Here is a 22784-nt window from a genome sequence, read left to right as displayed (position 1 = left end):
AGGCCAAACATTTTTTCCAAGACCCATTGTTGGTTTTAAGGTGAGGTCTTGGGTTGAAAAATGTATGAAAGATTCCCCCATTAGTTGCTATACTGATCCTTGGGTCTTGGTCAAGGCTAAAGCAAATTAATTTAGGCTTTGACACAAACTCTCCCCTCTTCGTCTATTTTTGAAACTAAGCTATATTTGACCTAAATCTTATTATTTTATAAACATTATTACTTGAATCTTTATTTTACGTCAATTATTTATTATATCGTTTAATTCAAAATTATTTAAAACATTCTTAGAAAGATGTGAGGTAGGTGAGAATTAATTATGAGTAAATTACCAAAAGAAAAGAAAAGAAGTAAAAACGTTTGAAACATGGCGCGGAAAATGAGACTGGAAGAGGGTAACCATTTTGAGGGTGCGTGCGGAACATATGAAGTGGGCTTTTCAATGTCTTTTAACTTTCTATGTTTATTTAACATTTCAAAAAAGAAAAGCACTTTGGAAATTAAAGGGGGGATCCTTGTTACTTGGAGACTTGGAATTCTAAATAATCTTATCATTACTTAATATAATGTCTTGTCACCCTCCATGTGCTTTTTGTAATAATATTATATTTTAAGCTAGGTTTCACATTCACATCATCAGCATATATTTGTTTTTAATTTTATTTGTTATGGAAGCAAACAGTACCATGGGATTAGGTAAATAATACCTAATAATTATATACTCTTCAATCTTCACCGTTATATTCCTCCTTAAAATATTTCCATTATTAAAGAGAGGACATTTCGTGTTCGAACACAATAGAGACAAAAGGAGACATTTCTTGGGTTCAAAAATTATCCCTAAAAAAATCTCAATTCTCATACGTTTGCATAAATCAATAAATAATATCTCTAATATTTATAAGAACAAAAAAAAAAAAAAAAAAAAACTGGTCACCATGATCTCTAAAATTTCAAAACAATCATTTCAATTTTTAAAATTTGGATAATAATTTAAAGTTGACTGCTAATTGATAAATTGGAAAACGTTAGCATTATTTCTTTTCCACTATTTGCAACTTTTCCAAGTATAAAATAGAAAACGAGAGAGAGAGAGAGAGAAGGAAACTCAAACGCATTGCCCACTCCTTGCATTTAAGTATGGTTTTACTTTTTATGCGCATTATAGCATATGAATTGATGGACCAGGGAATGAGGTCTTGCATTCAAATGGAACAATTTTGAGTCCCCTATTTTTGTTTTCTTTCCCCCACTAACCAACACAACACCTCTCTTCCCTTTTTTCTAATTTCACAAATAAACATGCTTTTTTAAAATTCTTTAATTAGGCTTTTTTAAAAAAATGTAGATAGTTTATGGGCTGCCTAATAAAATTTTTAATTATCTTGTTTACTTTACTATCTATAAATTAATTCTATCTAATTTTATGGTTGGTTAAGAAAAATATTTTATTTTTGCTTATAAATTGGTGATGAGGAATAGGGCGCCCAAAACGGAATGGAAAAGAACGGGGTTGTGATTGGACATCCACGTCGGTGTATGTGAGCTTCGTCCTTTTTATTTATTGATTTACCTTTCTCGAACAAATAACTGCGGTTAATAATTAATTTTAATAATGTAAGAAAAAGAAAGGCAAAGTTACGCTACAAACTTCATAAATACTTGGAGTTGTTCTTTCTTTTCTCTCTCTTTTTCTCCGATTCTTTTGAAAAAGCTGCGATTCTTCTTCTTCATCCCGCGTGGATTAAATTTTGTAGTCTGCATCGTCAATTCTCCATCAAAGCCGCCCCAACTCTTGCATTCCTCTGCTTCTCATCCTTTTTTCACGCAACATAAGCTTGTATTATTCTTGTGCTGCACGATCGGTTTCTGTCTCGCAATAAGCTCAGAGATTTCTGGGTTTCTTTTTTTCGATTCCGGGTTCGTCTTAACATGCCCTCGCAATCTGATGTTTTGAAGATTCGGTTTTAGTTTCTTGTGCTCTGCATAAGGGATTTATTTAAAACTTTTGAAGGTTTTTTCTTTTCTATGAATTGAGATCCACCCAATTAAGTATTATCTCCGTATTTGATTCCGTGGACATTTGTACTCTTGGTTTTTTTTTTCCCTTCTTTTTTTAGTTAAAATGGGAATTCTCTTTCTGTTCCTTTTACTGTTTGGTCTACTTTTTTGACCAAATGAGTTTCATGTTTTGGTTTGTTGTTTCTTGATTTATCACAATTTATCGACTTCTGTTTTCTCCACGAATTGGCCGCATATTCTTCTTCGATAAATCATGTCTTTTGGTTAAAAGGCTTTGATTTTTGAACCACTTTGTGCCTGTCTCTTTTATTTGTGTGGGTGTTTATTGGGTTGTTGTCTTTCAGGATCCTGTCAGAAAATGAGAGGCGTTAATCGGTATGCTTGTCACCTCCGATCAGCTGTTTCTCAAAAAACACGCAATCATACGGATGTTCTTCGACGGCTGCAAAGGCAAAGGCAACTGATTCATACCAATTCCGAGTCTCTTTTTATTGTCAAACCAGATAGATACAGAACCCCCAGATGTATAAACTTAAGAACTCTGTCAGTAGACGCAGCTAAACTTTCTAATGGAGGTATGTTTCTCTCCCCCCCATGAACATAGCCTAGCATTTTAAGTTTCATGTGCGAAACCGGATAGTTGTGTTTTTAATTTGGACTTTGGGGGACAATTGCAGATTATAACGTGGCAGGGCCACTTGTTGAGTATGAACGTAGAATTGCTGCTGGTGAGCTTGTCGATGGTGATAACTGTCAGGTAAGGCCACTAGTTTCCCCTGCATCTTCATCGTTTATATTTAAAGATGAAAGCGAGTTGTATATGGAATAGTTCATGATAATTCACTTGTGGAAGCTTTATTTTCAGACATTTACCTTCTGCATCTGCCTGCTTTTAAGAACCAAAATGGCTGATCAACCCAAACTGGAATAAATATAAATATGTAGAATTTTAGCTGTAAACCTACTGTTGGATTAATCTTAATGTTATTTGATTTTGATTTGAAACTATGTTTTATGTTCATAAATTACGTGTCTGCCCATTTGCTTTAAACCTGTCGAAATTAATTTTCATAGTCATCTTGCAGGTAGGCACTCTGAGGGAGCTACAGAGACTCTACGACGAACTTGTTAATTCAGCTGAAGCATGCCGGTTGGATAGATATGCAGTATCAGAAAAATCAGGAAGGTAGTTCTTCCATCATGTAGTTTTACTGCTTGTGTACGGATTATTCAAACTTATTTAATCTTTTAGCTTCTTATTTGCTAGATTGTTCTTATTATTAATCTTTTTTTTGTGGTCTGTGCAGGAGTAGATGGTTGTGGTCTCGCTTCATTCCTCAGTCATCGTACTCCCCAGTTAAAGGCCTATATCTCTATGGAGGAGTAGGCACCGGAAAAACTATGTTGATGGACTTGTTTTTCGATCAGTTGTAAGTTTGTTGAACTCATGAATTGACTAACCTGTTCTCCAACCTCTTTGTTTATTTTCCTGCCTTTATGACGATAACCAACTATTTTAAGTTCTTTTTGGGATTAAGTCTAGTCAATTTATGCTATCCATTGTCTGTTTTTTCGTACTGGCTCCTTATCTTAGAATTATTTTCTTCTCATAGACCCAGCAATTGGAGGAAAAAGAGGATTCATTTTCATGACTTCATGTTGAATGTTCATAGTCGTTTGCAGGTGAGATTTACTATTTTCTTCATTAGTGGTGAATGTTTTTAAATGAAATCTTCAGTACTAACACTAAGATTATGACGTCTAGTTGAAGTGGAGAGTCTTATTTTCTCTGAAATCTCCTGGTTAAGAATGCCCTGTTTTCTTTTCCTTTCTTTTCTTGGTTCCCCCAATGGAGACCTATTGATTAGTTTGTGTATCTTATAAAAGAAATTGTTGCTAAGTTTGTGTAACTTATAACTGAAAAACCATTTAAGTTAGAACTATTGAGTCATCTGAGTTTTACGATTTGGAAACTGAATATATTTCTGTTTACCCTACTTTTTTGCTCACTCTGTACCCTTGTTGAAGGTAATCACATCAATCTTTTAACATGTTGTGTATATCTTTTGATAAACTAATAATTCGCTAATTGTGTGGAATGTGAATATACTAAATAAGCATCTGTCTTGAATGCATATTTTGACAGCGGCACAAGGGTGTTGCTGATCCACTTGAAGTCGTTGCAGGAGAGATTTCAGATGAGGCAATTTTATTATGCCTGGATGAATTTATGGTACTTTTTCAATTTAAACGTCCTTTTTTTTTTGTTTGTATATCATATCTCTCTGCCTACTTTGGTAACATTAGTAAATTTTCTTAGTATTCTGTCTTTCATAGGTGACAGATGTGGCTGATGCATTGATACTAAATCGTCTATTTGGACATCTCTTTAGCAATGGCGTTGTAAGTACTTACTTTTACAGTTTATTTTTATATTCCAACCATCATAAGATATCGTGTTTGGTTTCAGACATAACTTAAAGGTTGTTTGTATCTGATCGAGGGAAGTGTAGATCCTGGTTGCAACATCAAATCGTGCTCCTGATAAACTCTATGAAGGTGGATTACAGAGAGATCTTTTCCTGCCCTTCATTTCCACATTGAAGGTACATTTACGGACAAGTAAAATCTCAGTCAGTTTTACCTTTTAGTTCAACTATGTAAACGTCAGGGACACTCTTGAATTAAACCACCCTTCTAACAATTGTTATCTGAATCTAGTGCCAATCTAGTTGATGTAAGCTCGTCATTTATGATTTTTCCACTCATTAATTTGGAAGGTGTCATGATGTAGGAAAGGTGTGTGACTCATGAAATCGGTTCAGCAACTGACTATCGGAAATTGACTTCGGTAATCATTCTAATTCCATACAGAAGAAGCTATTTGAGTAAAAGTTCTGAATTATTATATATTTTATACCTACACTTGACTGCAGGCAGAGCGAGGGTTCTACTTTGTTGGAAAGGACTCATCTATCTTTCTTAAGCAGAAGTTTCAACAATTGATCGGTAAAAGTATACCTGGTCGACAAGAGGTGGAGGTAGTGATGGGCAGGGTTCTGCAAGTAAGCACCCAATTTGATTGTAGGATGATTTGAGTAACTTATATCCTCCAATATTGTTATTTAGCAATTTTCACTACTTTTAGGTTCCATTGGGAGCAAATGGATGTGCTTATTTCCCTTTTGAGGAACTCTGTGACAAGCCTCTAGGAGCTGCAGATTACTTTGGGCTGTTTAGTAAGTGATCTTTCAGGGTGACATTTGCCTTCGTATTGGAGGGTAGTGTTAGGAATATGAATAATATTTTTAACACAAACCTCAAGATTTTTAGGTGTGAAAATGAAGTATAATTTAAGATCTGATTGTGATGAGCGATAGCTAGTTTGATGAGACAGGTTCATCTTATTCTTAGCAGGAACCGTTAACAGTGAATGCATGTTAGGTTTTCAGAAATCGTTAACAACTAGGAGCCTGATATTTTGGATTGGAACTCCTTTTGTTATTAAATTCCTCGTGTACTTTTTATTGTGCTAAATTTTTAGTCTAACTTGCTTATTGGATTTATTTTCAAGTATTTTCTGTCTCCTTATGCAGAAAAATTCCATACTCTGGCATTGGAAGGTGTCCCAATATTTGGACTCCACAACAGAACAGCAGCATATCGTTTTGTCACTTTGGTTGATGTAAGTCTGACTTCAATTTGGATATTTTTTACTTTTATAGCCTCAATTTACGTGGAAGTTTGTTACTTTTGTGACTTCAACCAATACTTATCCATTTGTTTGATGACCTACAATGCCACTCCTTCCATGTGTTATATTTGTTTATTTAAGTCATATACCACTACTTCATCAAATATATTCGAAAATGACTGATATCAATAAGAACTTATTCTCGCGATTGGTTGACCTCTGTTCTTCAATAATAGAAGTTCAGATTTGACATAATAGTTTCAGAAAATAGGGCAATGAGGAAAAAAGGTCAGTCATGTTTAGCTATCAGAAAGACAAACTCGACTCGTCCCCTTGGTTGGAAAGAATTCAAACTGGTTTATAGAATTTTAGAATTTGGTTCTCTCTCATGCTTTCCTTATGTGATGATAGGTGATGTATGAAAATAAAGCAAGACTATTATGTACAGCTGAAGGAAGTCCTTACGAACTTTTTGAAAAGATTGTAACCATCTCTGATGCTCAACAAATTGCACCTAGAACGTCCACACGATCAAGGAAGAATGACGTTTCCAATCTCTGTGTGGACAATGAGTTGGGTTTCGCCAAAGACCGTACAATTAGTAGGTAAGGCATCCTCCAAGTATACATGGCATGTATAATTCCAGTCAGTATCCACATCTATATTCATTTTCAGCTGCTAATGTTGATATCATTTTTGATGTAGATTAACAGAAATAAACAGCAAAGAATACCTGGAACAACATGCCGAACTCGTAGCAGAGAAACGAAACTGGCAAAACGGCGATGATCAGGATGCTTCGCAACCATAATTTCTGCATCCACGTCTTCCAGATTTAGCAGATACCATTTTTGTTACTGCATTTCACTATTTTAACTTAATAAAATTATATATTTTAGTGATGAGAAATAATGATAAGTAAATTGAAACTTTTCTTTACATACAAACTAACAATTGTACTACCCACACATTAGCTAGGATGCAGATTCAAAAGTTGTGTAAATATGAAGGTTGAAATAAAACTACACCTACTCGAATTCTTGACTCAAAACATTATAGTTTGTTATGTGGATGAAGATTAATATAATAACTATAAACTAACTTGATGAAAATTTAACAAACCAACATTTTTGTATGTCAGCAGTGATGTGTTAGATTTGAAACTTTGTATTTTAAAATGAAATATTTAAGGCCTTAATTTGCAAGCTTAACATACTAACATTTATTATCGTTTGGTATATAATACGCACAAAATGTTAAACTATTGAAGAAAATTGATGGATCTGCAGCCATAGAAGACGAAAATAGACCATTTTGCAGAAAATAAATAAACAAATAACTAAACGTGACGATTAAAAAAAGTGGACTATGAGGTAATGCCATTTATTTTTCAGTTAAATACAATGTATTATATTACTTTTCTTTCTCTTTTTTTTTTTTTTTTATCGAAAAAACTTTCATATTGGTTGAAGATAAATTTAATATAATATCTAAGCTTTTTGGATATACGATTACATTTACCTTCCTCCATTAATTTAAGTTTTATGATTAAAGTGATGTAAGATAAATGAAATTATCATGTAACATGAACTTTAGTTTATAATTTGAAACTCAACAAATATAGCAAAGTGGATATTTAATTTTGGTGTAAAAATTGTCGTTTAATCGGGAATGGGAACTGGAAAAAATGTTGGCCACCGGATATAAATGGGGCCGATGAGGGTGGGAGGGAATTTTTGCTCGTGAGAAGGTGACATAATATCATATCTTTACTGATTCCATTAATTGTATTTGTATGTTTACTAAAATAATTGAATCTGTTTTTATTAGAATGTCTCATAGAGATACTTTTTCATTTTGTAATGAGTACACAATTTCTTACCTCTTCCCATTTGTTTCCTTGCTGAAGTTCTATTTATTTATATTTGTGTTCTTCAAGGTCTTTTTGGGGTTTAACTCTTTTGTCCGAGGTTGTGGTGCTAAGTTTTAACGTCCTCAATACGATAGAATAAATATCAAGATCTTTGTATAAACACCTTTTGCCATCAAAGTGTTTAATTAGGAAATTATCTTTTACTTAATTGAACCAATAAAATAATAGATCTAAGAGATAAAACAACAGAAAATGCACATGACCACGTTAGTGGATAATATTAAATTTAAAATAAAATCGAACATCGGTGGCTATCATTACACTATGAGTTGTTGCTTGTTCTTGTTTTTTATTTATCTTGGTGAAGAATAGTTAACAATATTGTATTCATATTATCTAAGTTTTAGTATGGAGGAGGATTCTCGATCTTAGGGGGAACTTAAGGGATCGAGCCCTCCTCAACTTTATACTCTTTATATTGCATATATATATAAAAACTAAACTAATACAAATTTTAGAAGTTAGTCTAGTGGTAAAACTATCTTCCACCCCTCCTAGATCTAGGTTTTAAACCCTACTCCTTACATTTTTTTTTTTCCAGATTATTTTTACTAATTTAATTATAAAGCCTCCTCTCAATAGGATTTTTGGATCCACCACTTAAGGTAAGCATTCGTGTTTTGAAACATATGTCAAACAAGCAAATGAAAAGAGTAATAATGCAATTTGAGAAGAAGTCTCGAGTTTGGGAAACATAAACTCTTCCTTCATGAGTGAGTTGTTTTTGCGACCTTCGTTGATGTTGTCTATTAATTAGAAAAAAAAAATACTTATTAGTGAAGTTATTTTCATCAAGAGCTTGTTTCTGTTAGAGATGCAACAAAATCTCACATTGATTAAATAATGAGATGATCATTGATATATAAGTGATGACAACTATCTTTATTTGTATTGAAATTTTTAGGTTGTGTACAACAAGTAAAGTCATGATGGTATATCTCGAAGTGGAGATACTTTTGTTGTCCCTGACACCTCCAAAACGTAGATGTTCTTTGTGTTTATCTTTTATTCTCGTAATTTGATTTATTGTCTTTTTCTTTATGGTTATCTGTGTTATTAGATCCACCTTAATTTCATGAAGCTATTAACAAATATTAACAATTGGTTAAAGTTTTATCATAGGATTCTTGTTTTCTAACCGTCTTAAAACCCTTTGGTTAAAAGATATACCATATTGACTTAGATTTAGAGGTCACAAAAACGAAGCTTTCTAGAAAATTGGTTTTGATTAATGTACAAAATTAATGATTAGATGATTCTTTTTTAACTAAAAAATTAAAAAAAAAAAAGAAAAAAAAAAGAAAAAAGAAAAACCAACTTTAATATCATTTTTTTAAGACAACAAAGCAGACAATAGATGATTAAACAACTTACATTAAAGAGAAGAAACCACGTGTCAGTTATTTTGATTTTTTAAAGTTTAGTCCATCGTACTACATATACCTTATTTGCATTAAACACATGTGTTAATATTTTCCGATTAGGTTTACGACAAAGTAAAAGTTGAACTACTATATATTCGATTCCAAGATAAAGTAAAGATTCTAACATTTATTAAAGTTTATAGTGTAATTTATTAATTTTCTTTAGTTATTTTATTATATTATCGATCATATTTGTTAATATATAGTTTAAGAAACTTTGAATTGTCGATTTTTAAAACGGTAATTTGGTAGTAGATAATCATAAATATGGCTAATATGAATATGGTGTCTCATTTGCGTACACGCTAAAAGAGTAGTTTTTTTTTCTTCATTATATTAAGTGCTAACAAAGATACATACTAAAAGAAGAAGAAAAAATGGAAAAAAAAAGTCGATCTTTTTCCCTAAAGTTTTGAAATTTAGTATTAAGCAGTGCCTTCGATGAGTTTGTGCAATTTCCTAGTTCTGAGTCTCTCAGCAAAAGCTTCCTTTCCTTGAACTTCGTACCTACTCACCAACCAATAAACTTATTGAGTTTCAATTAATAAGTAAACAATAATAACATGCAAATGGCAAAGCAAAAATGAACTTAAAAAAGGCTGTGTTTTGGTTGTTCAAAAGGTTAAAATAATAATACTTTTACCTTTGTGGAAGAGATATCAATGGCCTCAATATATTCGCAAGTTTAACAGTTTCTTCCTCACTATTCACTATTTGATCGAAGCAGAAATATCGACCACCCGTCGACGAATCTTCCATTGCTCGAATATGAACATCCACCAAAAACTTCACATCAACCACAGCTAGAACCCCATTTTCATACATCTGAGCAGCTCCTGTTTCCCCTCAATTTTTCTTAGCCGAAACAAAAGAGATCCCATAATATGTAGTAAAAATCTTTGGTAAAACACTTTCTCCTACCTTTGAGATATGAGATTGTTGAGCCTGAATTCTCTTCTGCAACAGCAGGTCCAAGAACAAGCCCTGCGTTGATTGACACCATTTTTAGCCTTCGGTCCATTGCAAGAGCCCACGCTGCTTGTTCAGAAAGTGTCTTTGCCAAAGGATACCACAACTGGGAGATGATATAAAATAAAAAGGGTCATTGAGCTGTGAAGAAAAAGCTTGATATGTTATAAAATAGAGATAAAAATAAGCATAAAAGTGTCCAAATCAAAGTATTGGATAGAATAATTCAGATTTCAAAGGCTCAAAGATTTCATATACTTTACTTCTCTAACCTCTATGGTCAAAATAATAAATAACGTAAATATAACAAATATGAAAATAGCTTAAGTTTTGGGTTGTCCCGAATGCAACTAGGACTTGGATCTTGGTACTTGATAGTTCAAAAGAAGAAAACAGATAGAAAGCATTTCAGGATATGAATGGTAATCAAATTGATTGAGAAGGCATCTGATATTTGAGGAACTTAATGAAGAAATCCAAAATGACTAAGAGGAAAAGATGAGAAGATGGACTTGAAATCCCCAACCTTCATTTTCCTGCAAAATTCTTTGTCACTCCAACATCTTTCATCCACGTCTTTCTCAGAGAGAATATTCTCTCTCCACACAGCAGCAGTTAAGGAGGATGTGAAGACAATCTTTTCAACACTATCGGTCTGAGCACAAGCCTCGACGACATTAATTGTTCCTCTAACCTCCAAATCCACCATTTTTTCCTGCAAAAAAAACACAAAACAACAATAACCCACATATCCCAGATGATCTTTTAATTCCTATTTTTCTCTTTGGACTTACATCATACACATGGTGGGTGTCCATACAACAGAACAAACCAGAACACCCTTTCAAAGCAACAAGAATACTCTGATAATCCATGATATCTACAGAAAAAACCATCAGCCCGTTCTCCACTTTACACATCTCTCTAATAGTCTTTTCAATCTCAGGCTTTCCTGGAAAAGATGAAGCCCACAAGTTTGAAGTAAGAAGTGGAAAAGAACAGAGGATAAAAGAAACGACTTGCCAGTGTTCTGGACGGCTGCATGAACTGGGTATCCTTTGCTTAGCAATCCTTTGGTGACCCAAAATCCGACGTAAGAGGAAGCGTCAAGAACGCAAAGAATTGGCTTTGAAGGATCCATTTCTGGGTGTCTCTGTTTCGTGTATTTCTGTGTTTGTGAGAAATGGGGATGATTTTATAGAGATGAGGAGATGTGTGGTGAAGTAATTGGCATGAAATGATGGTGAAAATTTGGGAAAGTGGAAAAGAAATTGCAATTTTGTCGACTGCTATGACATTGATTCAAGGGGGGTGGGGAAGTTTGTTATGGGTGCCCCTGAGAGGAATATGCAATCTATTAAATCATGCTTATATGGTGGAGAAAGTGGCTTTTAATTGAGATTTTTATTTACGCTAAAATACATTTCGGTCCCTAAGTTTTGAGCTAAGCTCTGTTTGGTTCTTCGAATTCTAAAAACAGACATTTTAGTATTTTCATCTTAGAAATGATTCTAAACAGTCTCTAATCACATTTTGTCCATAGTTGATTTGTCCTAAAATACTACATAATAATATAAAAACTATATATTTGTCAAACTCATTTAAAATTTTCTTATCATTATAGTCCAATTAATTGCCGCATCATTTTTTCTACGAAGTCAAATAATGACAAAATATGTTTAGGGATCATTTTGAATCATTTCTCAAACCTCAAGATTAAAGTGTCTATTCTAAAACTTTAAGCTCAAACTTCACGGACAAAAAGCATATTTTATTGTTTAATTTAATTTTTTTATTTGTGTCTAAAGACTCTAAACACTATTTTAGTCCATCGAACCTTTTTTTCTAAAGGATATGTTATTCTTTTTTACTTTAAGAATTGTTCCTTTTAGTTTCAAAATTCTACAGTGTTTGATTTTGGTTTTTGTCATGAATTTGTTGTGAATTATGAGAAGCGTAAGAGCATGAATGAGAAATTAAAGAGAAAGCTAGGATGATAGAGGGAATGAAACGAAGTTGAGAGATAAAATGTTATGTCATCAGTTTTGTTAGAACATTTTGAATTTTTTATCTTGCTAGCTACTCGTGTTTAGAAAAGTGTAGAATTTGTGTGTTTGGCATAAATTAATGATCCTGATTAATTTTTTAATTTTTTAATATTTGGTTTCAAGTGTTTTCTATAAATCATTTATTCTTGTACTCTCCATTCCATGCATGTTTTGGAATTAATACGAGAATTTTAAAGGCCCATGTTTCGAGCATTCAAAACATTTGAGATGTAGATGGTTTTTTATAAGAGTTTTTTTTTTACATTATTACAAAACAAACATGGTTATCCAAATGTTTATTCTATACAAATTTTAGATTTCCACAAAACAAACTTTTCCTTAAATATCAACAAAGAATATAGAAGAAGAGAAAAGATGATAAAAGAGGAGGGTAGGGGGAAGAGAGGAGAGAAATTGGATAGAGAGAAAAATAGATATTTTTTAATTTAAAATATCATATAATTATTTACCTAATTGAATTACATTTGGAATCTTTGCATTCATTATTAATTTTATAAACTTTATTTTTGTTCTTAAAAAGAGATTTTATTATATCATATGTATTTATAAAATATACTTGGTAAGCATGATTTATAATTAAAAAATATTAACGAAGGTTCAACATTCATACTAAATTTTTAAAATTTAAAAAATAAATCTATAAATTATAAAATTCTTAAACACGTAAATCACATGTGAATCATTATTTGTTGAATTAAAATAATGATAAAAAATGTCGATTTGGATCAACCTAACACACATGCGACATTATATATATTAAGAATTAGCATGGATATTTGAAATTGAATTGAATGGGTACTTTTTGATGTTGTGAAAGATTAGTGGTTTGTTCAATGGATGAAAAAAGAAAGGAATGAAGAAATGACACGTGAGAAAGAGTGTGTTGCATTGAGAGGAAGCTGGTAGGGTTTAGGGTGAAAAACAAAGAAGATGATGATCACAAAGAATAATGTTCAAAGATTAAAACAAATAGATGGTATCCTCTCAGTTTTAGGCATTTAGGTAAAAGTCACCAAAAGCATTTGACTTTTTCTTTCTATTTTATCCATCCAAATTTCACTCTTTCCTTCTCAAATATCATTGTAGTTTAGCTAATCAAACATTGCACCAACCATGAGCCTATTTAACTACTTTCAATACAAAAATGATATATATATATATATATATATATATATATATATATATATATATATAGCATAATTGTAAAACAGAAGGAAAAAATTAAAGAGAGAAAAAACACAGCAAGTGGAGAGGGAATTTCAAAGTAGGGGATGGATTTGGAGGAGAAATTGGGGGCAGATGTGACTACCAATATATAAAATTCAATTACAAGATAAGATTAGAAAGTAAAATTAAAGATATTTTCTCTAGATTTTGAGGTTTTAATCCTTTTAAATTTAGACAGCCGTTATTCTTGAAGATGTCAATTTTAAATGTATTCAAATTAAACCAATCTCTGGTGTGGTTTATGTAGAATGCTATGTTGTGAAAATGCCCAGTTATTATGTGTCTATATGGCCTCGTCTCCTTGGCTACTTACATAAATATTCTTTGTGATGCAGAAAGATGTGGAGTAACTAAGACCATTGGTGCTAGATTCTAGAGAAGTGTTCGGTGCAGGAAACAAAGTCTATATTTCGAAGGCTCGGGGATGATTTTGAGTCGACCAATCTCCTTATAAAGAAGCAAATGCTGTTGGAAACGTAATAGACCCTTACAATACAAATCAAGAAACAAGAGAAGAAGATTGTTCTCTTATTCACACAATTGAGAAGAAAGAACTTGAATAATATTTCTTAAACTTGAATTTCTTACTTTCTTTCTTATTTACAAATGAGAAACCTTACACATATTTATACTAGTAGAAAAGTATATTAACAATAAATATCAATACATGTGACTATTCATATATCAATGTATTTAGTGATTATTAACTATTCCATGTATCTCACATATTCATGCATATTTAATAATGCAAATTCATGTATTAAGTTTAGATTAATTTAACTTCAACATCCTCCCTTAATCTAAACTTGAGCAACTCCAAGTTTTCCTCTGAATTTAACAAATAAGTCAAACTTGAGCGCCTTTGTAAAAATATCAGCCACTTGATCTTGAGTCTTGCAATATTTTACTATCACTTCTCCATCTTTAACCAAGTCTCTGATAAAATGATATTTGATTCTAATATGCTTGCTTCTTCCATGGAAAACTGGATTCTTTGATAATGCTATGGCAGATCCATTATCACAAAATAAAACAGTTTCACATTTTTGAATACACTTCAATTCTTTTAACATCCACCGAAGCCATAAAGCTTGACATCCAGCTGCAGCTAACGAGATATATTCTGCTTCGGTTGTAGAAAGGGCAACAACAGATTGTTTCTTTGAAGTCCATGAAAAAACACCTGAACCCATACTAAAAACATAACCAGATGTACTTTTATGATCATCCACATTACCACCCCAGTCACTATCAAAAACCAAACATCACTGATTCTGAAACTTTCTTGTAATAAATTCCAAAATTAATGGTGCCAAGAATATAACGAAGAACTCTTTTTCCTGCTTCCCAATGACTTCTTTTCGGGTTTGTCATAAATCTGCTTAACATACTTACGGCAAATAAAATATCAGGTCTTGTTGCTGTCAAATACATTAAGCTTCCAACTAAGCTTCGATATAAACTTGGATCGACTGCTTCTCCAATATCATCCTTGCACAATTTCAAATTTGCATCCATGGGAGTGTTGCAAGGTGAAGCATTTTCCATCCGAAATTTTTTTAGTAAATCATGAGCATACTTTTGCTGTGAAATGACAATTTCTCCTTCATTTTGATTAACTTCAATTCCGAGAAAGTAATGGATGAGACCCATATCACTCATCTCGAATTCATTTTTCATGGAATTCTTAAAATCATCACACAAAAATTTATCATTTCCAGTAAAAAGTAAATCATCAACGTAAAGAGAAATGATGAGAAATTTGCCATACTTGTCTTCTTTGACATAGAGTGCATGCTCATATGGACACCTTCGAAATCCTGTCTTTAGAAAAAAACTGTCAATACGACTGTACCAAGCTCGCGGAGCTTGCTTCAATCCATACAAAGCTTTTTTCAACTTGTACACTTTTTCTTCTTCTCCCCTTTGCACATAGCCCAAAGGTTGTGCAACAAATATCTCTTCCTTCAAGCGTCCATTCAAAAAAGCGGATTTTACATCCATTTGATAAACTTTCCATCCATTTTGAGCAGCTAATGACAAAATCAATCGAATGGTCTCAATTCTTGTCACAGGGGCAAATATTTCTTCATAATCCACACCATATTCCTGCTTGTAGCCTTTTACAACAAGTCTTGCCTTGTATTTTTCAACATTACCATCTGACTTCAACTTTGTTCTGTACACCCATTTTACTCCAAGAGCTTGTTTGTTTGTCGGAAGCTCCATCAACTCCCATGTTTCATTTCTTCTTATCGCATCAATCTCTTGATCCATTGCAATCTTCCATTTCTCATCTTGGATGGCTTCATCAAAAGTTACAGGATCAACACCAGCAAATAATGCAAAATTAGCAAAATGATCATCATTAATCCTGTTAGTGGTATTATAAATTTCTTGAATACTCCTCATTCTCCTTGGTGAGATTTCATCATTACTTGTGGAAGATGACGTTGAGGACGAAGATGACTCCATCGCTTGAATTTCTGCTTGCTCTAATTCTTGAGCAACTTCATTTTCATCAATATTAACATGAAATGGACTTTTAGCTTCATCAACGTCGTCATTCCAGTTCCATGATTCATCTTCACTGAAAATCACATCTCTGCTGATAATAATTTTTCTTGACACAGGATTATACAATCGATAAGCTTTAGAATTTTCACTATAACCTACCATAATGCATTTTTCAGATTTATCATCAAGCTTGCCTCTTAGCTGATTTGGAATATGAGAATAAGCTATACTCCCAAACACTCTCAAATGACTAACAGATGGTTTCTCACCACACCATGCTTCATAAGGAGTCATACCTGGAACACTCTTTGTTGGAGCTCGATTTAGAATGTAAACAGTACATGCAACAGCATCTCCCCAAAATTCGTTTGGCAGATTTTTTGCTTTTAGCATACTTCTCGCCATTTCCATGATTGTTCTATTTTTTCTCTCTGCAACTCCATTTTGCTGTGGAGTCATTCGAGCTGTCATTTGATGATGAATTCCTTGCTCCTTGAAAAAATTACCAAAAGCTATATATTCTCCACCACGGTCAGATCTCAAAGTTTTTATCTTGTAACCACTTTGATTTTCAGTAAAAGCTTTGAAGGATTTAAAACATACAAGTGCTTCACTCTTTTCTTTCAAAAAATAAATCCACAACTTTCTACTGAAATCATCGATGAAGGTTATGAAATATCGATTACCTCCATTTGTTGTTGTTCGCATAGGACCACACAAATCTGTATGAATCAACTCGAGAGGTTTAGAGGCTCTCCAAGCTTTCCCAGTTGGAAATGAATCTCGATGATGTTTTGCAAGAATACACACTTCACAAATATTTGTCTCATGGTTGATATTTTGTTTACCTCTCACCATATGATTTTTGCACAAATAAGATAGTGATTTGAAGTTTAAGTGACCATATCTAAAATGCCAAAGCCAGGATGGATCCTTCAATATGCTGCTGAAGCAAGATATTTGACCATATGTAAAGTTAAGAGGAAACATCTTATTAGCAGTCATTTTTACCTTGGCAATAAGAACACCGGCCTGATCTTTGATTGCACATATGTCACCTTCAAATGAAACTTTTAAACCTCGTTGAAGCAGTTGGCCAATACTCAAAAGATTATGCTTTAGACCTGGAACATAGAACACATTTGTAACTCGTTTTGTCCCTTTCTTTGTCTTCACAAGAATATCACCTTGGCCTTTGACTTGTAGTCTGGTATTATCACCAGTCTTCACTTCACTTTGGAAAGATTCATCCAAAGTAACAAATATACTTCTATTTCCTGTCATGTGGTTGCTACAACCACTATCAAGATACCATGTAGGCTCTACAACATTGTCTTGAACACTACATGCGAGGAATAGAATGCCTTCATCAATTTTCTTTTGTTCTTTATGCATATTCATGGTGGTATTTCCAACTCCATTTTTTAGTGCCCAACAATTTGCTTGAAAATGACCATACTTTCCGCAATTAAAGCATTGAATTTGAGAGAAATTACCACGACCACCTCCTTGGTTTCTGCCAAAGCCTCTTCCTCTTCCGCTTCCTCTTCCTCGAGATAAAGAAGAGCTTTCTTGTGAATTTTCAGAATTTGCACCGCTTCTATTATCATAGTTTCTTCCACCTCCTCGTCTTCCATGACCACCACGTCTTCCACGTGAACCGCCTCTAAATGAAGTTTGCATTTGAAAAGCTTCCTCGGGGTTATCATCAAATTGTTTTAATCTTAGCTCATGGGATTGAAGAGAACCCATCAAGCTATTTATAGACAACGTAGATAAGTCTTTCGATTCTTCAATTGCAACGACGATATGCTCAAATTTTCTTGGCATACTTCTAAGAATCTTTTCAACAACTCTTTGATCGCCTACTTCTTCACCATTTGATCTTAAACTATTGACAATTACAAGAATACGATTGAAAAATTCTTCAATAGTTTCAGTTTCTTTCATTTTAATGCAATCAAATTCGGATCTGAGAGCTTGTAACCTTATCATCTTTACCTTATCTTCTCCTTGATAGGTAGATCTTAGAATATCCCAAGCCGCCTTTGCAGAAGTAGCTGTTGAAATTCTCTCGAAAATAAATTCATCAACAGCTTGATAAATGAAGAATAAAGCCTTTTTGTCTTTCTTACGATTTTCTCTTAACTCAACAAGTTGTTGATTTGTGAGCTCACTCTGATTCTCAACTTCAGTGTATCCTCTTTCAACAATATCCCACAATTCTTGAGAGCCATATAACACTTTCATTTGAATACTCCATTGATTAAAATTCTTTCCGCTGAACCTTGGAAGTTGGGGTTGCAACATGTTACCATTCGAAGCCATATCTAACCGGAGCTCTGATACCACTTGTTGGAAACGTAATAGACCCTTACAATACAAATCAAGAAACAAGAGAAGAAGATTGTTCTCTTATTCACACAATTGAGAAGAAAGAACTTGAATAATATTTCTTAAACTTGAATTTCTTACTTTCTTTCTTATTTACAAATGAGAAACCTTACACATATTTATACTAGTAGAAAAGTATATTAACAATAAATATCAATACATGTGACTATTCATATATCAATGTATTTAGTGATTATTAACTATTCCATGTATCTCACATATTCATGCATATTTAATAATGCAAATTCATGTATTAAGTTTAGATTAATTTAACTTCAACAAATGCATGGCTATCTGTATACTTATTTGGATAGTAATGGAAATGAAGTTGTGGTGATCTTGGCTCCTAACCCTTTACCTGACCTAGCAGGTTGGATCCCTCCTCCGAGATCTTATTTGAAGCTGAATTCTAATGATGCCCAAAATCCTGCTAATCATTCAAGTGGACTTTGATGGGTGATTTTAGCCCACCTCCGTTGTGTTCTGTCTTGTGTGTTACACCAGATCCCTAGTTGTAGGGAGGTCAAAGTCATCGAGGCACAACGATATTGGTCTTGAATAAGTCTTGTCTATCAACTTATGACATATTATGGATGACTCTAATTGTTTGGTGGTGATTAAACGGTTCAGCTGGCATGCTAGGCTATTTGCAAATTACATTTCTGTAATCATAAGTTTTTTGAATTTTGATTCATCATTTATGCGTATGGAGGATAAAAAAGAAAACTAATTTAAAATAAAGAATTCCAAATATAGTAATTAAAATCAAAATATAACAATACTTAGTTAAATAACAAAAAATGACGCTTGAATTTTAAAGCTTCTTATTAGAATAGAATGTAGAGCTTGACTTCTGAAGCTGCAACATCAAGTTTCGGGCTGCTAAAGTTTGAAAGAGATTGAACAGATTTCACTGAATAACGACAAAGTGTAAGAACTGAAACTGCTACAACGACTGCCACTGACTCCATATTCGAATCTGACTCCTAACCCTTAGGCTTTCTTCCATATGTTCCCAATATTCCAACCTTTCCTTTAGGGCTCAGCCTCTACCTATGGTCAAGCCTATTCTTTCCCCCGAACCTGTCCAACTCTCGCTGCTCTTTCAAAAGATTTCTTGTCCTTGCTTGAGTTCAGTTTTGAGATATTATGAGAAAAAGATCAACCTTAGCTTACTACTAACAAGTCAAGCATAGTCAACTTAGTGGTTAATTTTAAGTTCTTAGAAGGTAGAATTACGAACTTCAACACTTGTTTGTAAGTGGATGAGATGGATCGAGTTTATGGATTGAAAGAGATTCAAGTTGGGGAATGGTGGAATTTGCCAGCGGTGTCGAAGGAATTGTAACGTCCCAAAAATTAATAATTTTTTGAGTTAATTATCTCAATTTTGTTTAATTAGGTTTAATTTATTGGACGTTATTTAATTTTTATTTTTCTTCTAATGAAAACTAAGTGGTTTTGTGGAAGTTGGAATTAATTAGATAATTCGGGTGTTTATTTAATTAAATTGGAGGAGTAAAATTTTTTGTAGAGATTTGAAAATTATATGTATATATGGATTTACATACATATATTTATTATGGAAAATGAAAAGATAGTTATATTTGTTAAAATATGATATGATTATTTAAGGAAAAAAGTTTGTACTCTGGAAAGAGAAGAAAAATAAATAAATTGTTGAAGGATAATTATTTGGAGAAAGGATATTTGTTGATAAAGAAAAGAAAAATAAGGAAGATAATTATATTTTGAAAATTATAATTATTGCTAATAAGATATTATTATGGAAAAGAGAAAATTTGATTGGGAAAGAGATTTAAATGAAAAGAGAGATATCTCGAAAAGAATTAAAGGAAAAAGAAAGATATTATTATTATTATTAATAATATCATTAATTATATTTAAACCCTCATTCTGCATGCCACTTCAAACTTCACCATCTTCTTCCTCTCTTCACCAAAGAAAAACCCTAGTCGTTGCATACCTACTCTTCGGTGAACCCCACTGCTGCCCCGTTGTTGTCGTCAGTAAGGTTCAGACAAAGCCGTGCGCCAAAGTCGTCCTCTTCTATCAAAGCACCGTCGAAGTTCACCTCCTCAGTCGTCTTCTGTCAAGCCAAATCATCCAACGACGTCTCCATGTCGTGCGTCCTGAGCAGATCCATCCGTCGAGGCCTCGGGCCAGTCGTGCTTAACGATTCGTCAGTCAGTCTTTCGTGCAAAACGTAGTCGAGTCACCTTCCACTTTTAGTTTGCGAGTCGAGCTGTTTTTGTTGAAGTTAAATTAATCTAAACTTAATACATGAATTTGCATTATTAAATATGCATGAATATGTGAGATACATGGAATAGTTAATAATCACTAAATACATTGATATATGAATAGTCACATGTATTGATATTTATTGTTAATATACTTTTCTACTAGTATAAATATGTGTAAGGTTTCTCATTTGTAAATAAGAAAGAAAGTAAGAAATTCAAGTTTAAGAAATATTATTCAAGTTCTTTCTTCTCAATTGTGTGAATAAGAGAACAATCTTCTTCTCTTGTTTCTTGATTTGTATTGTAAGGGTCTATTACGTTTCCAACAAGTGGTATCAGAGCTCCGGTTAGATATGGCTTCGAATGGTAACATGTTGCAACCCCAACTTCCAAGGTTCAGCGGAAAGAATTTTAATCAATGGAGTATTCAAATGAAAGTGTTATATGGCTCTCAAGAATTGTGGGATATTGTTGAAAGAGGATACACTGAAGTTGAGAATCAGAGTGAGCTCACAAATCAACAACTTGTTGAGTTAAGAGAAAATCGTAAGAAAGACAAAAAGGCTTTATTCTTCATTTATCAAGCTGTTGATGAATTTATTTTCGAGAGAATTTCAACAGCTACTTCTGCAAAGGCGGCTTGGGATATTCTAAGATCTACCTATCAAGGAGAAGATAAGGTAAAGATGATAAGGTTACAAGCTCTCAGATCCGAATTTGATTGCATTAAAATGAAAGAAACTGAAACTATTGAAGAATTTTTCAATCGTATTCTTGTAATTGTCAATAGTTTAAGATCAAATGGTGAAGAAGTAGGCGATCAAAGAGTTGTTGAAAAGATTCTTAGAAGTATGCCAAGAAAATTTGAGCATATCGTCGTTGCAATTGAAGAATCGAAAGACTTATCTACGTTGTCTATAAATAGCTTGATGGGTTCTCTTCAATCCCATGAGCTAAGATTAAAACAATTTGATGATAACCCCGAGGAAGCTTTTCAAATGCAAACTTCATTTAGAGGCGGTTCATGTGGAAGACGTGGTGGTCATGGAAGACGAGGAGGTGGAAGAAACTATGATAATAGAAGCGGTGCAAATTCTGAAAATTCACAAGAAAGCTCTTCTTTATCTCGAGGAAGAGGAAGCGGAAGAGGAAGAGGCTTTGGCAGAAACCAAGGAGGTGGTCGTGGTAATTTCTCTCAAATTCAATGCTTTAATTGCGGAAAGTATGGTCATTTTCAAGCAAATTGTTGGGCACTAAAAAATGGAGTTGGAAATACCACCATGAATATGCATAAAGAACAAAAGAAAATTGATGAAGGCATTCTATTCCTCGCATGTAGTGTTCAAGACAATGTTGTAGAGCCTACATGGTATCTTGATAGTGGTTGTAGCAACCACATGACAGGAAATAGAAGTATATTTGTTACTTTGGATGAATCTTTCCAAAGTGAAGTGAAGACTGGTGATAATACCAGACTACAAGTCAAAGGCCAAGGTGATATTCTTGTGAAGACAAAGAAAGGGACAAAACGAGTTACAAATGTGTTCTATGTTCCAGGTCTAAAGCATAATCTTTTGAGTATTGGCCAACTGCTTCAACGAGGTTTAAAAGTTTCATTTGAAGGTGACATATGTGCAATCAAAGATCAGGCCGGTGTTCTTATTGCCAAGGTAAAAATGACTGCTAATAAGATGTTTCCTCTTAACTTTACATATGGTCAAATATCTTGCTTCAGCAGCATATTGAAGGATCCATCCTGGCTTTGGCATTTTAGATATGGTCACTTAAACTTCAAATCACTATCTTATTTGTGCAAAAATCATATGGTGAGAGGTAAACAAAATATCAACCATGAGACAAATATTTGTGAAGTGTGTATTCTTGCAAAACATCATCGAGATTCATTTCCAACTGGGAAAGCTTGGAGAGCCTCTAAACCTCTCGAGTTGATTCATACAGATTTGTGTGGTCCTATGCGAACAACAACAAATGGAGGTAATCGATATTTCATAACCTTCATCGATGATTTCAGTAGAAAGTTGTGGATTTATTTTTTGAAAGAAAAGAGTGAAGCACTTGTATGTTTTAAATCCTTCAAAGCTTTTACTGAAAATCAAAGTGGTTACAAGATAAAAACTTTGAGATCTGACCGTGGTGGAGAATATATAGCTTTTGGTAATTTTTTCAAGGAGCAAGGAATTCATCATCAAATGACAGCTCGAATGACTCCACAGCAAAATGGAGTTGCAGAGAGAAAAAATAGAACAAT

The 22784-nt window shown here is 33.3% G+C and overlaps 2 protein-coding genes across 5 annotated transcripts; one reads left to right on the top strand and one right to left on the bottom strand.

Moving 5' to 3' along the window:
* Positions 1 to 1650: 1650 nt before the first annotated feature.
* Positions 1651 to 6766, top strand: LOC103487322 (uncharacterized). Of its 3 annotated transcripts, none has more exons than XR_537237.3 (15): positions 1651 to 1919; positions 2366 to 2596; positions 2699 to 2778; positions 3107 to 3207; positions 3329 to 3451; positions 3635 to 3704; positions 4168 to 4254; positions 4359 to 4424; positions 4535 to 4627; positions 4816 to 4872; positions 4958 to 5086; positions 5170 to 5260; positions 5618 to 5706; positions 6164 to 6320; positions 6421 to 6662. XR_537237.3 is itself a non-coding variant. In XM_017044340.2 (15 exons), the coding sequence occupies exons 2-15, from the start codon at positions 2380 to 2382 to the stop codon at positions 6524 to 6526; spliced, it is 1503 nt and encodes a 500-aa protein (XP_016899829.1). In that variant the 5' UTR covers positions 1657 to 2013; positions 2366 to 2379; the 3' UTR covers positions 6527 to 6766. The 3 variants fall into 3 exon arrangements, 2 of the variants coding, with proteins under 2 accessions (XP_016899829.1, XP_008443820.1); XM_017044340.2 differs by having other exon boundaries at positions 1657 to 2013; positions 6127 to 6320; positions 6421 to 6766; XM_008445598.3 differs by having other exon boundaries at positions 1658 to 1919; positions 6127 to 6320; positions 6421 to 6766.
* A 2605-nt stretch (positions 6767 to 9371) lies between these two features.
* LOC103487321 (cinnamoyl-CoA reductase-like SNL6) lies at positions 9372 to 11496 on the bottom strand. Of its 2 annotated transcripts, none has more exons than XM_008445597.3 (6): positions 11065 to 11496; positions 10836 to 10921; positions 10568 to 10756; positions 9994 to 10147; positions 9716 to 9908; positions 9372 to 9579 (listed from the first exon to the last, which is right to left on the bottom strand). In XM_008445597.3, the coding sequence occupies exons 1-6, from the start codon at positions 11180 to 11182 to the stop codon at positions 9498 to 9500; spliced, it is 822 nt and encodes a 273-aa protein (XP_008443819.1). In that variant the 5' UTR covers positions 11183 to 11496; the 3' UTR covers positions 9372 to 9497. The 2 variants fall into 2 exon arrangements, with proteins under 2 accessions (XP_008443819.1, XP_008443817.1); XM_008445595.3 differs by having other exon boundaries at positions 10836 to 10993; positions 11065 to 11467.
* Between the last annotated feature and the right edge of the window lie 11288 nt (positions 11497 to 22784).

The sequence above is a fragment of the Cucumis melo genome, chromosome 2, assembly GCF_025177605.1.
Source record: "Cucumis melo cultivar AY chromosome 2, USDA_Cmelo_AY_1.0, whole genome shotgun sequence".
Classification (NCBI taxonomy): domain Eukaryota; kingdom Viridiplantae; phylum Streptophyta; class Magnoliopsida; order Cucurbitales; family Cucurbitaceae; genus Cucumis; species Cucumis melo.
Note: the sequence above shows the minus strand (reverse complement) of the source record. Positions and strands in the feature narration are given on the sequence as shown.

Bases quoted from the DNA above. Each gene is read 5' to 3' on its own strand.
- LOC103487322 (XM_017044340.2), top strand. From the start codon at position 2,380: ATGAGAGGCGTTAATCGGTATGCTTGTCACCTCCGATCAGCTGTTTCT. The intron at 4,873-4,957 runs GTAATCATTCTA...ACTTGACTGCAG, and splicing joins ACTATCGGAAATTGACTTCG to GCAGAGCGAGGGTTCTACTT. The intron at 5,707-6,126 runs GTAAGTCTGACT...ATGTGATGATAG, and splicing joins GTTTTGTCACTTTGGTTGAT to GTGATGTATGAAAATAAAGC.
- LOC103487321 (XM_008445595.3), bottom strand. From the start codon at position 11,182: ATGGATCCTTCAAAGCCAATTCTTTGCGTTCTTGACGCTTCCTCTTAC. The intron at 10,148-10,567 runs GTTGGGGATTTC...ATCATCTCCCAG, and splicing joins AATTTTGCAGGAAAATGAAG to TTGTGGTATCCTTTGGCAAA. The intron at 9,909-9,993 runs GTAGGAGAAAGT...GAGGGGAAACAG, and splicing joins AACAATCTCATATCTCAAAG to GAGCTGCTCAGATGTATGAA.